Source organism: Triturus cristatus, chromosome 1_1, assembly GCF_964204655.1.
Source record: "Triturus cristatus chromosome 1_1, aTriCri1.1, whole genome shotgun sequence".
In the NCBI taxonomy this organism is placed as follows: Eukaryota; Metazoa; Chordata; class Amphibia; order Caudata; family Salamandridae; genus Triturus; species Triturus cristatus.
Genome location: NC_140579.1, coordinates 637036392 through 637052645, shown reverse-complemented (window position 1 = coordinate 637052645; position 16254 = coordinate 637036392). Strand labels below are relative to the sequence as shown.

At 48.4% G+C, this 16254-nt stretch overlaps 1 protein-coding gene across 1 annotated transcript in view; it reads left to right on the top strand.

The window, feature by feature from the left end:
- LOC146870749 (junctophilin-4-like) overlaps positions 1–15543 on the top strand; it is a 595133-nt gene extending 579590 nt beyond the window's left edge. Inside the window, exons 3-5 of the mRNA XM_085644053.1 lie at positions 6316–6434; positions 14627–15420; positions 15517–15543. Coding sequence (XP_085500179.1) covers positions 6316–6434; positions 14627–15420; positions 15517–15543 — 940 coding nt within the window. The remainder of the gene's footprint in view (positions 1–6315; positions 6435–14626; positions 15421–15516) is intronic.
- The last annotated feature ends 711 nt before the right edge of the window (positions 15544–16254 follow it).

Genomic DNA, 16254 nt, shown 5'->3' with positions numbered 1-16254 from the left:
ATAAACGGTAGGACTTGGACTTCACAGGTGGTCTGTCCCCTGTGTCCACGTCATGGGTACACAGATGAGTCCTCCCCGGGATAAGTGAGAACAAGGAAGCATACTGTTCCAAAACCTGGCGACAGTCCCTCCGCTGTTCGGGAGTTAGGGATGGTGAGAGGATCACTCCCTCCACTGACCCATCCATTTCCTGGGACGCAAAAAGATCAGGAAGAGGTTCACTTTCCTCTTCCTCTGATCCATCAGTCACCATCATCAAAGTGACCTCTGGTCTCTCTTGGTGGGGTTTGAGGCGGTTGACATGGAGCACTCGATGGGGCTGCCTGGGGGTCTTAAGGTCCACCACATATGTGACCTTGCCCTTCTTCTCAATCACCTCAAAGGGGCCTGACCAGCGATCCTGGAGGGCGCTAAGCTCTCCAGGCTCCATGACCCACACCTTCTGGCCAGGCTCCAGCTCCACCGGGTGAGCATTTCGGTCATACCATACCTTCATGACCGTCTGACTGGCTTCTAGATTCTCGGAAGCCTGCTTCCACAACCGAGCCATTTGGCTACGAAAGGCCAGCATATAGCTCACCACATCCTGGGGAAGTTTTCTGGGAGTCCTTTCCCATCCATCCTTCACCAGGCTGAGGGGTCCACGAACAGGGTGTCCGTACAACAGCTCGAAGGGGCTGAAGCCCACTCCCTTCTGTGGTACCTCCCTGTAGGAAAATAGCAAACAAGGTAGGAGGACGTCCCATTTCCTCCGCAGGCTCTCGAGCAGACTCCTGATCATGCCCTTTAAGGTTTTGTTAAACCTTTCCACCAGACCATTGGTCTGGGGGTGATAAGGGGTGGAGAACCGGTAAGTGACTCCATACTCTTTCCACATAGCCCGCATGTATGCCGACATGAAGTTGGTACCTCTGTCCGACACAACTTCCTTGGGGAACCCCATCCGGGTGAAAATCCCCATCAGAGCCCGGGCCACCGCAGGTGCAGTAATGGTCCTCAGAGGGATTGCCTCCGGGTACCGGGTGGCATGATCTACCAGAACCAGGATGAACCTGTGACCGGCAGACGTTGGTGGATATAATGGCCCAACAATGTCGATGCCCACCCTTTCAAAGGGGATGCCAACGACAGGCAGTGGTTCCAGGGGAACCTTCAGCTTCACCCCTGTTTTCCCACTAGCTTGGCAGGTTACACACGTCCTACAAAAAGTGTCGGACGTAATCCTCATTTGAGGCCAGTAGAAATGAGGGACAAGCCGAGCAAAAGTCTTGTCCTGTCCCAAGTGTCCTGCCAAGGGTATTTCATGAGCCAATCCCAACAAGAAGGCTCTGTAACGCTGGGGAACTACCAAGGCCCGGGATGACCCATGCACCGGAGCCTTGGGTTCGCTATAGAGGAGACCATCTTCCCAATATATGTGGAAGTTCCCCGTATTGTTACCCGCTGCCTGGGCTTCGGCCTGACGCCGAAAACCCTCAAGGGTAGGGCACTCCTTCTGGGCCCGACAAAGCTCCTCCCTAGTAGGTCCTCCCTCCACCTGCCATTCTGCAGGGGTAGGTAAGCCCTCTAGGGAGGTCACATCTCCCTCTGTAGACTCCGGGACCACTTCAGTCGCCCCATCCACCTTCTGAGGTGCAGAAGCCGGGGCAGGCTTCCCCTGTCCCCGTTTACCCTTTTTGGCAGCTGGTTGGGCCTTTGTCCCAGGCTCCAACCTCTGTGAACCCCCTCTTCGGGCAGTCACGGACCGTGTGTTGGCACAAGTCCACTCAGGTGTCCCCAACATCTCCATGTGAGCCTTGAACTCGACCTCCTTCCATGCCGTATGTTCAAGGTCACTTCCCAACAGACAGTCGACCGGCATGGCAGGGATTACCGCAACCCGTAGAGGACCCGCAACTCCTCCCCACTCAAAGGGAATCTGGGCCACCGGATAGTGACCCTCTCGGTTGTCAGCCATCACAACCGGGTGAACTACGTTGGGAACCACCTGCTCAGGGGACACCAGCTGACTCCTTACCATAGTCATGCTGGCTCCTGTGTCCCTCAGAGCCTCCACCCTCTGGACATTGATGGTGACCCATTGCCTATACTTAGTAGTATTTGAGGGCACCTGGGTCTTGGGAACCATCTCACAATCCCTTAGGGACACTAATGTTAGCCCTGCCCACTCACCTCCCTTATCTAGGGGCAACTCCTCCCCGAGCACTACGCTCGCCACCCCAGGGGTCTACCTCCAATGGGAGGGTGTGGTCTCTTGGGACACTTGGTATCCCCCTTATAGTGCCCAATCTCGCCACACTCATAACAACGGACAACCCTAGGCTGCTGACCACGGTCAGGATAAGGGGGTTTGTGGGGGCCAACCTTAGTAGGGAATCCTAATCCCTTTCCTTGTGAACTCTTTTGGGGGCCTTTAGGGAACTCCTTCTTTTTGTCTCCCCCCTCTTTCTTCTGGGGGGCAGCCTGACCAGCCCCTTGGAAATTCCCTCCAGTCCCTTTTGAGGATACCCGGGTACTTGCCCAGATATCCGCCTCCTCTGCAAGCTTCCTAGGATTAGTTAGCTTGCTGTCCACCAGGTGTTGACGCAGCTCTGGAAAACTTTTCTCGAGGAGGTGCTCCCTTAAAACCAGGTTATACAACCCCTCGTAGTCTTTCACCTCACTGCCCTGTACCCAGCCCTCCAAGGCCTTTTTGTTGTAATCCAAGAAGTCCACCCAATTTTGGGTGGCCAGCTTTTGGCTACCCCAGAATCTCTGCCTGTATTTCTCAGGGGTCAGCCCAAACTTTCTAATTAAGGCGACCTTCATGGTGGGGTAATTGGTCTGCTCTCGTTCCAGAGCTAAAAGGGCGTCCCTCCCCACCGGAGGCATATACCTATAAAGACCACCCCCCCACTGAGCCTCGGGGATCCCATGGGCTCGTAAGGAGACCTCATAGGCAGCCAACCACTTAGCAATGTCATCCCCGACACCGTAGCTGGCGACTACGTCCTTGGGTAGATAGGGTCTGGGCTCCCTGGTAATCTCTCTATGTACGCTGCCACCATTGGGACTGCTGGGGGTTCCAAGCTGTAGGGCGTTGAGTTCCAATTCTTTCAGATGAAGCTCATGGAGGAACCTCCGCTCCTCCCTTCCTTTTTCCAGGCGGGCTAAATCCATTTTGAACTGCCTCTCCTCCCTCCTGTCGACTAATTCAGCTGAAGACAGGCTTCCCCCCGAAGCGCTACTACCCGCTCTTGAAGGGGCACTAGGTCCTACATCCATATTGCTGCTTTCAGGGGGGAAAAGTGATTCTGTCCCTTCCGTAGGGTCCGGTCCCGGCCCCTCCTCCTCCCGTTTTCCGCTAGGGTGGGCCATAACCCAGGCTCTCAAGCTAGTTTGGAGTTCTATTTTCTTTGCCCCCTGCTTGAAAAATACCCCCCTCTCCTGGCAGAATTCCTTTAGCTGGGTTACGGTATACTCTTCCAGCCTACCCAACTCAAACTCCATCCTGCCAGGTGGGCCCCAACACTGCGGAAAATAACTTCACGTTAGGAGACCCTTCCTCTAAAAGGAAATGTCACACCACAGGACAGAATAATTTCGAAAAAATTCCAATCAGGGAGACAACCTGGAGAAAACTCCAATAAAAAAACAACAATCAGGTGTAGGGTGTGGCGCACGCTAAACTGCTACTGAATGGATGCAAGCACAGACTCAGGAGCCCACCGCTGAACACCAACTTGTTGGACCTGACGTCCTTGGGGTAGCTTGGCTCAGGCAGAAAGGCTTTTTCTCCGGAATCGCATGTTGCGCTTGCATCACACCCAATTCCCACTTCAGCGCTGCACCACTCAAAAAGGACGCTACACCGAGTAAGTAGAACTGATAAGAGGAAGTTTTATATTTCCTTTTTAATTGCGCTCAATCAATTCTAACCATCACATTTCAGGTGCAAACATTTCATAGTATTCCAGTCAACAATACAATTCCTTCTTTTACTTCAGTATAGCCCCCCCACCTAAACATCATCGGATGTGTCAATCCAGCGCCTAGACCCTAGAGCGCCATATTAAATTCCCACTTGTAGTGTTTCCCACAATGGTCTCATGGCACGGCATGTCAAAAGGTCAACAAGCCCACTCGTTGCCCCTCAGTCCCATGTCTACACTAACCGCTTTACTACCTGGATCTTAGGCTGTTGTATAAGATCACGCTTTTACCATTAGGCGCTATACTGCAAATCTAGTCTGTTGCTGGGAATCAAGCTGTTACATTTGAGCAGGGCCCCTGAAACTTCCTTTGCTACTGGTAATCAAGCTATTACAGTTGAACATTACACATGAAACTTTCTTGGGGCTGGCAATCAAGCTATTACAGTTGAACATTACACATGAATCTTTCTTTGTGCTGGCAATCTTACTCCCAGATCCTGGCTTCCCATGGGACCATCAGCCGGGACTGCCAGGTCTTCACCTGCTCGGTTCCACCCCCCCTTCCCTTTTCTCCTTAAGCCCAGCTTACTGTTCAACCTCGGTGTCCTCCTCTGTCTGGGAAGATCGGCGGTGCTGGGAGTTCAGTTCCCACTTCACGCGGGACAGACGGGGCTCAGTGGATTGGCAAAGGGAGGTCCCTCAGGGGGGGCGAACACGGGGCACACCCACCGGCCACCTCCCCCAAGGATTTCCCTGAGGCGGGGTCTTCTCGCGGGAGGAATCCTCGCACCAGCGATCCACAACACGGGCGCAGAGTCGTCCCCGGACCCCACACGGCTACGTAGGCCAGGCGCTGACTCGGCTCCACTCCGCCGCTGCTGGGATCCGCGCCCGCGGCCGCTTGAGGCAACGCGGCTTGCGGGGGCGCGGCCTACTCCTTTTTCCGGCAACAGTGGGGCGGCGCTACTGAATCTGCCCTCGTCACGTGACACTGGGAAGGCGCTTCACGGCCTTACGCGACCTCTACTTCCTGGATGTACTTCTCCTCAGTTCCTCAGGCGCATCGCCTGCTCACCGGCCCTCACCAGGGAGTCCCGATTCTCCCCACAGACCTCCCAGAGACCACCGGCAACCTCCTAGCGAAAGCAGGCAACCTCCCAATCATGGGGTTGCGGCGGTGAGTGATCCAGGCGGGGACTCGCGCCAGGGGGGGCTAAAATTAAGGGTGCCGCGTTCACTCCAGGGCGGACAAATAAGCCAACCAAATGCTTATCTCTTGGGCTCAGTCACCTTCCAAACAGGCAGGACTGGTGGCCAGATGTTAAACCTTGTTTGATTCAAAATCCCGGGCACAATCAGGGTGAGAGAGGTATGGCTCAGGACGGAGGCTTCCCCCCTGGTCTTCCTTCAGGAATTCTGACTAAACAGGAGTCTCTTGAGGTGAAGATGTCCCCCAAAGTCAGTGGCTGGGGTCAGGGACAGGTTAAGAGGTCGAGGGTGGTATCAGCTGATGAGGGAAGTCATGCAGACCCTAATACCTGTCAATTCCCTCTCTAGCGCAGCCACCTCCCCACTCAGGTGCCTTACTCCTGACTACCTCACAGCTCAGCTACCTTCTAAAATGGCCGACCCCCCTTCACCTCTATTTATAACCTGGGCCCTGACTGACCAGAGTGGTCCAGAAGGTTCCGGAACCCCCCATGGCAGTCTATGGCCCAGGTTCTGAGATGACAGTTGGGACCACCATTTTGTGGAGGAGCTCTCTCCCTCCCTCCATTTTAGGGAAGCGCCTTGCGCCACACCATCAATTAGTGATGATGGGGCACCCAGAGCCTATAAATCAACACCAAAAAAACTAGTGGACAGAAAAATTAGATGGTAAAGGGAGGAAAAAAAATGAGGAGGGGACAGCCAAGGGCTGGCAGGTCTAACAAACACCTATTGTAAGGCTTTGACAATAACTGCAAACTCATAAGTCCTGCCAATAAAAGACAGAATTATATTATATCAGTATCAGTAAGATGCAGAACTGTTTCACTTAACCAGGTTTACTCTGACGAAAAATAAATTGCCTCAATAATACACATTTGCTACTTAACTAAAAGTTATATGCAGAATATTGGATATGTGAGAGAAGTATGGATGTACAAAAGTAAAGCAATAGCTCCCAGTTATTTTATTGTTCTGCAATGTGCCAGCTAGGCCTTCCTACGTGTCACATGTCATGAATAGTTTAAATGTCATCCCGGCCTTGGTCTGTTCATAGGCTATTCATAGGCTATTTGAGGGTCTCACATTTTTATGTCGATACCTTAAGAATATCTGTAATGTGCCCCGGCTTTTGCCTGATTCTTTGACGTCCAAGTGTGCTCCCTTGTGAACACTGTCCTCTCTTCCACAGGACTAGTGAAGCTCGTCGGAAGGCCGATGCTGCAATGCTGGCTGCACAGCGAGCCATGGAAGCCTGTCGGATGGCTAAAATCATGACCCAGGACTTGGAACTGTTACTGGATGTGCCAGGTAAGAGGGGGAGTCGGAGATAGAGGTGTGGGAGGGACCTAAGGAAACTGTGGCTGAGTGGGAATTGAAATGATGGCCTTTGCATGCTGGGTGGAGCCTGGGAACATACCTATTGGGGTCATCTCAATTTTGGGTATTCCCTGCTGTCGAGGATGGCATCACATGTAGGCAGTCTCAGTACCTTCTCAAATGCCCACTGTCCCTGGTCTGCCCCAAAGTGACAGAATCTTAGACGAAGGGGATCGAAGCCCACACCCGTCTATCCCAAGCTGTTAAAATGTGTTGTCGTTAGTGTGGTCCGAGTAGTTCACAGCAGCTAGGCTATTTGGACACCACAGGTTTGACGAGACAGAATCCATGTCTTCCCAGACAATTTCCCCTGGTACACCGTGGATCATCAGCAGCCTCTCGGTGCTACAACCAGACACATAGATCAAACTGGGAGTAACCACCCCAAGAGAAATAAGCAGCTTCCATGTTGCACATTCTGATAGTTTCACTGTTGATCAGTGGTGGCTGCCGAGAAGACTGGTTGCCTGCTCGGAGCTGTAGAGCCATGTGGATTGAGCCATTCCTGCAAAACCCTAAAGTCCTGTGCAGCCAACCCCCGGCATTACACAGGAACCCTTCAATTGCCACAATTCAATATTGAGGTAAGAAGTGTTGGGTGGGTCTGTAGTACATTTTGAGATAGTTTTACTCCGAGTCAAGCACGAAGAGCACCCCTAGTTCCTGGCAAAAACATTTCAGTGGTAATTACAGTAGAATAGGAATACAAATGTAATATCTGAGATACCCTGTCTGGCAAACATTTGGTCCAGGTTATATTTTTTTTAATTTCCAAACTTTGTTTGTATGTTTTTTCTATTCTTGTGAATCCTTTTCTATATCTACCCAATTACCATGAGCATCCCATATCCCAGCTAGGTAATTGTACTACCCCCCCCAGTCCCTTTGCCAACTAAAGGATAAAAACAAGTCATTATAATCAGTTATTCCAAATTCCTGGAAGCAACCTTATTGCTGAACAGAGCATTGAGCACTTTACTCCTGGGAGTAACCTTTATTATTCGGAAGAAGTCATTTAATGAACAAGACGGCAACTCATGCTTTTGGAAACAAAGCACACTTTCATATGGATGAACATTATATTCTTAGAGATAAGCAGTTTATTCATAGAGCCAGGTCCCTGGGTTTTAGAAATGCTGCAGGTCTGCATAGCAGTGTTTAGATGCCTTGACATGTATATATGTCAAGGCATATGGACATATCTGTCCTTTCATCTTCATTGTTTGAGCATTTCGTTGGCTTGAATGCACCACCTTACTTGTTAAGTTCTTATGGTGACACTAATGCTAGCATAGTTCCTAATGTATTGAGCACAGTAGCTGGGCATGCTAGGAATGATCAGAACACAGGGCATCAAGGATGCCATGGTTTTTCTTAGTAAGCCTATCTAGTCCGGGTAAGTTCACATGGAGTTGTCATAGAAAATGTAACCATAACATTTTAGCTTTGTCTTTTCAGGATTCAGGATGATGTTTGCATCGTCTCCAGGTTTGGAGCTTTCATATATTCACACACTTGAATCATTCCCTCTCATCAGGCTCGGACTCCCCTGTAAACTTAAATAGCAGTAAATAGTGTTAAAACGGCCATAGGCCTCACCAAAAGTGTATGTTTAGTGGCACAGCAACGTCATTTAAAGCAACCCAAACGTCAGCCAATGAGGTGGAAGTGCCATCTCTCCTGCACACCCTAGAAATCACTAGAGTTCAGATTTCTACTGCAAGCCATTTGTGAGGGTGTCCCTGAGCAAAGTTCTACTCTAACCTCTCAGTGACCTTCTCCTGATACCTTTTCTAGGATACCCTGGAACAGAACCAACCTGACCTTCAGCTTCCAGAATACTGTGAGTTGTTTTTTAGGGTAAATTCCTTTTTCTCAGCCATAGAGAGCCTTTATTTCTCTGTTACCAACTGTCACTATGACCAACAGAGAGAAACCCTATTTATTCTAATCCTGTTCTACATGTGAACATAAAAAGATTTATACTGATGATCCACATGAGTAATGCATTTACTGCCTTTATCCTACTCATGAGGCCTCACGCTATGATGTATGTAAGATATTTTCTTCTAAAACTCTGAATGACAGGCAGAGGAGGTTGGGACTATAAGTGCTGGAAAGAAATAAGAAATACCCTTCTTCTAATGGGAATGCCCCATATTCTGGGGATGATTCTGTGAAAAGTGCCCCACCAGGCATTTCCATGACAGCAGTACTGAAAAGAAGTTTCCAAATTTGGACTTATTTCAAAAAGCTCTTGTATTCACCACCTCACAGAAAAAAATCTGTGGAGTATCCTCAGAAAAACACTTAAGGAAGGAAGAACACCTGTTTGTGTAAAAAGCTGTACAAAACTATTGTTCCAATGAGGAACAGCCATCATTAAAGAACAAAAGACCATCACCTTTGATGGAAATCCCTTAGTCAACGACTATCATGAAGAAAATCTCAACTTCGATGACAATGATATTATCAGCAACCAGTACACTGTAGACAACCGATCCAAGAAAGTCACTCCTTCCATGATTGATATCCGTACCATCGCCATCGATATTCATGATAACAATACCTTTGACGTTGACACCTTACTGTCGATGACAGCTTTTTCTGAAATTACCTTTTCACCAATAAATGTGACAGCAAGTTTACCTACCGAAATACTGGACTTGGAACCAGAGAAAAATGCCAGCAACTTTACCTCAGAGACTGCCTACAGTCCTGTGCAATTGGATACGCTACACCCCAAACTTTGAGGACATAAAAGATGAGAAGAACCTTATCAAGAGTATAAATATCAACAAGATTTTATACCAGACAATCAACACTCATATGTACCTCCTAGTTACATTAGAGAGCCAGAAGTCTTACAAGTGCTTGTGGCTTTATAATCTACATTACACTAAATGATGGATACTTTTCAAAGAATATTGCCTAAGCACCCTAATGTACGTCTATTCCAGCCACTCTGCCTGCTTTGCTTACTCTACCTCCTCTGCCATTTATGCCTTCCCGGATACCTGCACCTAAATCACCTCTAAAGGAACCCTCTCTCGTACTTGTTAACAAACCAACTCCGAAGGACATGGGAGAGGAAGTCTCACCTGACTCTGTGAATTCGGATGAGGAGGAACAGAAATGTCTGCCACGAGATGATGGAGGAAATGTTCAAGCATATGCTGTAAGTTCACAACTATCAGACTGTCACAAGTGGGAACTCAACCAAGACCAAGTCGACTACATCTTTCAAAAATGGAGTTAGCACATAATTGATTTATTTGCCCCCCAGAGAAACAAAAAATGTCAATGCTTTGCCAGCAGGTTTTGGCAACCAGGGACCATGGGCAATGCCTTTTGATCAGATGCTCCAACGGCTTTCTGTACCCCTTTCCTCCATTTCCCTTAATCCCCACGGCTTTGAGGTAAGTGAAGACAGATAATGGCGCTCCGTTTCTCATAAGTCTGCCAGTATTAGTACAGTAAATTCCTGTGACTTTCTGCTCTTCTGGTGATACCACTGAAACCACTCTCCAAGCTCCTCTCCAGATGCCGAGGACTGATGCTCATCGTAACCCCAAGTCATTGGACCTTTCACCATGGTACCTGATCTCCTAGACTTTGGATACTTGGATTTGCCAACAGAATATAGGAACATCCTATCACTAGCAGGAGCACCAGCTGCTGTAAAGACATACAAGGCCAAATGGAAGTGTTTCTGTGTCTTGTGCAAAGACAAGGGTTTCATCCAATATTTATTCAACCTCACCAAATACTCCGATACTTGTTGGCTAAAAAGGATCTGAAATATTCATCTGTGCAAGTCAGTCTGGTGGCAATATCAAGTGCAGAAAAACATAAGAGACCTTATCCACTCTGTTCTCGTAAAGCATCATAAAGCAATTTTTGAAGGGACTCTTTTAAATGTTTCCACCTGTATGATGCCCTCCAGTGTCTGGGAGCTTAATAATGTCTTTTAAGTCTGCCTGACGACGGAGATGCTGCTGATGCCCAGGTGCCTTACCAGAGGAGAGGGGGAAGTCCTGTGGTGTTCGCGATCCCATCGGGTTTTCTGGAGGAGCGGTGAGCGGTAGGCTACGCAGCACCATGAGAGCAGCTGCAGACCGCAACTGTAGGAGCTTGTGGAGGGTCTTTGGTGCGCTCTCGTGGTTCCCGGGAGGGCGCAATCTGTACAACCGGTGAGGAGGGGACGCACTGCATCGGCATGATATGAGCAAGGTGCCAGCGGGAGCAATTTCGAGACAGGTCAGCCAACCTCAAGCTAGCAACGGCGGCCAAACGGGTCCAGGCCTGGCTGTGCCTGACCCCAAAATGGCGGCTGACACACTGCCGAAGATCCTAAAATTGAAAGGGGTGAGGCAGCTGTGTTGCCATAAAGAGCTCCAGTGGCATCAAACTCCACAGTGCAGCAGGAGGGATGTAAAGAAGGAGGGGATCGGTACCATCCACATAGGCCATCAAACACTGATAGCACTCAGCAGTGGGCTGTGAAGGGAAGGAGCAAGCTAGATGGCAGCAAAGTAACAGCTCTAAGCTGGAGCTCCTCCGGGTGAGGCCCAAAATTAAACTGGGGTTGAGCTGGAGGACGAGGCGGACAGCGCTTCCCAGTAACACCGGGCCTGGTGCTTACGCTGGAACTATGACGATGACCCCTGGGCGCAAACCATAACTGTCCGTACTTACCGAGGAGCCTGAGCAACCTTGGCCGATGCCTGGTAGAGCTGTCCTATGCAGCTATAGAGGAGTTTGACTCTGGTTCACCCCCTTGGCCGTCACCTACTCAGCCAGACTTTGGACATTGTTTTCCTCGTCCCCCTGTTGTGTTTCCTTCCCTCCCCGCCTCCTCCCTCTGTGACCATTCCCCCTCTACCTTTCATTCTCCATATGACGTGTGTCTTGGCTATGCTACGTGCTAATAACTCATATTTGTGTAATCTCATGTTTTTCTCCTATGTCTGTACTTGGTTACTGTAATTGATATAACTATGTAACATGTATCTCGCTGATCCTTATGTAAATCGCTCCGATACCTCCGGGTCTAGCCAGCGCTATATAAAACTTTGCAAATAAATAAAATAAGTCAACTGATGTTGCCTCCTTTAGAACTCATCCACAAAGCACATGTAAATTACATAGAAAGCAGCCTTTCTCTTAGTGTTTACTTCAGCAAGAGGGGTAGGGGAGATGCAAGTGTCCAATATCAAGGAACAGCTTCTCCGATTCACAAAGTCATCCTGAGAACCAATCCTAAACTCATACCCAAAGTCCCTACTGACTTTCACTGTCATACTACATTCATTCTTCCCAAATCCAACAAAGTCAGCAGAAAGATTGTTGCATTTCTTAGATGTTCATAGATGTATCAAGTTTTACATCAATGAGACAAAGAGCATAGATTCATCAGATCAACTGTGTCTTTTGGCCAGCTTGGAAGGGGTTGACCCCAGTCCAAAAAAGGAAGAGAACATTGGTTCTCAGCGGGCATCACCTTCTGCCCAAGCAAAGCCATGCGTCAGCTCGAGGGAAGGGTGAGGGCGCATTCCACCAGAAGCATGGCTAAAACTGCTGCACTCTGCACTGGTGTACCCTGGTAAGACTTCTTTTGTGTAGCAACCTGGAGGAGCAGGCACACATTCACTAATCACTACTGCCTGGATGTGAACACAGAAGCTGACATAGCTGTGGGACAGGCAGTCCTCCAAAACCGAGCCTTCTTCCTGCTTTCTAATATTTATTATAATTGTTATGAACTGCTTACTATTCTGATTCAACCGTGTGGATGTATGAAATATCCAGAACTGGAGAAGAAAGTAGGTTTGTTTCTGTTACTCAAGTTCTCTAGTGTTAATATCTGACATATATTCGCAAGTAACTCCCCTTCCTTCCCAGTCAGAGGCACATTCATTGCATACTCTTCTCACACTTGTGCTATGAAATCTAGGCTACTGCAGCGTCTAGGGGGAGTAGCGTAGGAGAGCTGGAACTTCACCTCTTTGGCTGAAGCTCGGGATGCTTCAAATGAGGTGGATGTGCTACTAAAAATTCTGTTGTTGAGTCCTATGGCCATATCAACCCTGTTTACTGCTATTTAAGATTACCAGGGATTCCCAGTTTGACAAAGGGGAATGATTGAAGCATGAGAAAATATGAAAGATACCAACGCTGGAAAACTGGAGTTACAAGTAAGTAACTAATTTCTTACAGCACCCGGCATACTGGTCTTAAGGCCTTCTTCTCTGGAATTTTCAACTACAAGGATCTCTGCTTGTTTATAAGGACCTATATGTCATGCAGTCACTTTTAGTTTTTTCTCAGTTTTGTTTACGTTCCAGTTGCATGGTTTGCTTTCCACAGTGAGGCTCCTCTCTACTTCACCTCACAAAACCAATGAGAATATTAATGATAAATAGACTTTTATCTGTACGGGTAGGTATACTTCCTCTCATGTCTTTGAAATAGGCATATTCCAAGATGGCCGCATGCTACTTCTTTTATGTCTGTTGACCCATCCCTAAATGGACGCATTGCTTTTGTTTGTTTGTTCCTGGCTGTCTCTCAAGACTTGGCTTAGGGGTAAAAGTGGCAGCCTTCCTAGAATGGCTGATATCTTCCTTGCTTCATGGGACCTTCACACTGTTTTACTAAGGTGTGGGAGTCCATTCAAAGATGACCACTACAGCCGAATGCTCACAAAACGTCTTGGCAAGGCATGAGGGACTTCCAACCACCACTACTCAGTGGCCCAGCAGCATGCTTCCCACAGCTTAGCATGCATCGCGAGGGCAGCATTGACTCACTGATCGGCAGTGTGCTCTGGATGGTTTTCATTCAGTCCTTGCAGCATGCAGCACTGTGTGTGTTGACAGCTGGAGCCGTTCTTCGAACTTCACACTGCAGAGGGACCAGCCTACAATGGGAAATGATGCTTTCCGCCACATCATGCACCCCCTCACCTCCTTAAATTTGCCATTTGCTTCTGCTGAGTCAAGGCACAATTTTAATAACTGTCTGACTGCTATTAGCTGCTGGAAGAACAAAACGTAGCAGCAACTCTGTGAACCTAAGACTGAGATTTCAATTGTGGGACTAACTGACTCAGACTAGCAGCTCAGCTGTAGATGGTCCCCACCTCCGGCCCCACATCCTGGCCATGTGATAGGACACAATCTGGCATTGGTTATTTGCGCCAAAAATAGTAATTCTACAAAGAATGGTTTATTTTACGTACACAATTTCTGTGGCTTCTTCATCGACTGCGTGGACAGTTTGTATCTTGGTCATCTTGTGAATTGTGCATAAAGATCCTCTATTGCCTATACTGTCCACAGTGCACTGGTTTTCTGTTCAATAATCAAATCTCATATAATTGTGTGCATTGCAAGCAATACGGTCAGTTGACTTGGTCCACCCTTATGCAGTATTACATCCTATCTCTACATTCCAGCACAGAGGCTGTAATTCTCTACAGCATGCTTGCTTAGAACATTTAGGAAGTAGAATTTGGTAACTTACCCTTGTGGCAAAGCTTGCCTCCGATCTTAACAGTAAATCATTTTGTCTTCTGGTTCCTGCTTGAAACAGTTCTACCATGGTTTTATTGCATGTAGATTTCATACCCTTATTGCTGGATACACAGGTAAAAACCTTTTTTTGCATCATAAGTGCCTTACTCAGGCACAAGGAAAGATCTTTTTGGCAGGGGGAGTTTCATGTCTGACGCGAGGGTGTGGACACACACCTAATATGAAATGGCTGTGACAAAGACCGACATGGCAGTTAGGTGACGGAATGGTTCTCAGCGGACATCTCTTTGTTGCACCTTGCTATATGGGTCTTTTGATGTCTATGGATTAAAAAATTGAGCATACAGTGGCTTCAAGGTCTGATGACGTTAGAGCTATGTTTGATGACGCTGTAGCTGCTGCTTTTTGCTCATGGTCACTTACTGAAATATGAAGATTAGAGGGTGCTCAGATCTGCAGGATGTCACTACCAAACACGATATTTTGAACATTCCTTTTTCTAATTCTTGGACTGCCAGATGCTTGGTTAGTTCAGTGGCACAAAATGGGGGAGAAATTAACCACTTGCTTCTCTTCATTACACAGGCAGACGCCAACACCGGGACTCAGAGGAGACTGATGCTGACCTGCTGGATAGCTATGATAGCCCCTACGAGAATGGGCTGACACCCTCAGATGTGACACCAGATCCCAGTCTACCACCCAGCTACCCTGCCACACCACTCCAGCACTGGCGGGGACTTGCCCACCACCACCCTCGTCCTATTCTGGAGAGCGGCGAGCATGGCCACACCAGACTGGATGATCAACTGGCTGCCGACCTCTCGGACACTGAGAACTGGCCACAGGCCAAGGATCGAGAGAGTCCAGTGCTTGGGATGCGGCGGTCCAATGGGGCCATTTATGGGTGTGGCCGGGTGCTGAGTGGTGGGGGTGGGTACAGGCCAGGAAGGGGAGAATATGTCACCAGACCGCCTCCCTTCACACACTTTGATGATGGACTGTGGGAGCAGGATGAGGAAAATCTCAGTAATTATGAACTGGAAGACTACCTGGTGCCCGATGGACTTGAGGAGGGTGGGTGCGACTTCAGCGAAAATGCAGAGGTCTTGGTGGAGGAGCCATGGGAAGGTACAGCTGAGTTCTTCGACTGTGAGAACAACAGGCAAGAGGATACCAGCAGAACTGAAGCCCCACAGGTGGGCGACATGGGTCCTAGAGCACAGGATGGACAGAACAGCCGCGCACCTGCAGGATTGAAGCCTGAGGGTCCGGCTTTAGGAACAGATGACCGGCCCGTACTCCAGCTGGACACCACCCTGAGAATGCCAGATTCGGGGAACAAAAATTCAGAGTGCCCAGAGAGCAGTGTGCAGCAGGTAAGAATCCATGGCTGCTTACATCATCACAGTATAAAAGAAATGAAAATAATAAAAACTGAGCATATTAAGATATTTCATTTTGTTGTTGTTCAGGAACATCAGGCTTTTCCTAGTAAATAGTGCATGATCTGAGGTACTTACAATGAAGGCCCCAAGGATGTTCAGCCATTGGTGAAAGTTCCCACCGACGGAAGCATGACAGTCCACCCGACTCTAAATAGAACAGGCTGACTGTTAGTTTGGCAGACAGGATAATCCACCATTATTTGTGGCAGAGTGCCCTGTCCACTAAAATCTCAATGAGGCCATAAGTCTCAGATTCTGTGAGAAGCTTACATAACTGTGCCAATTGCATGAGGAAAGTGAGTTACTCTCAAACTGTATTAACGTTTTCTGATATAAGGTTATTATATTTACTCCATGTCATCTGGGACACCATGTTCCAGTTCCTAGCCTTCATTTAAAAACCTGGGAGATGTAATCTTTGTTCAGCTCACCTGAACCAACTCGACTTATGATCTAGATACACTTTTTATGTAAGAAAATACCTGGCTTCAATATGGTGTCCTTAAAGAGATAGATCCATGTGTCAACCTATTCTGTTTGCTCTCAGTAGAGCCACTGCTTTGTTGGGTGCAGGTGTATTAGTGACTTTGGGATCATGTTCTCTTCTCTTTCCCTCTTAACCCTTAGGTTTTTAGGTCTCGGCTAGCGAAGGCTGCGCTTGCGCAGTCTCGCTCGTGAGATTTAATGACTTGGAGAAGAGGTGCTTGAAGCCGCCTCTCTTCTCTCCTCTTCTCCATTGGCTGGCCTCTTAAATGCTGGTCAGCC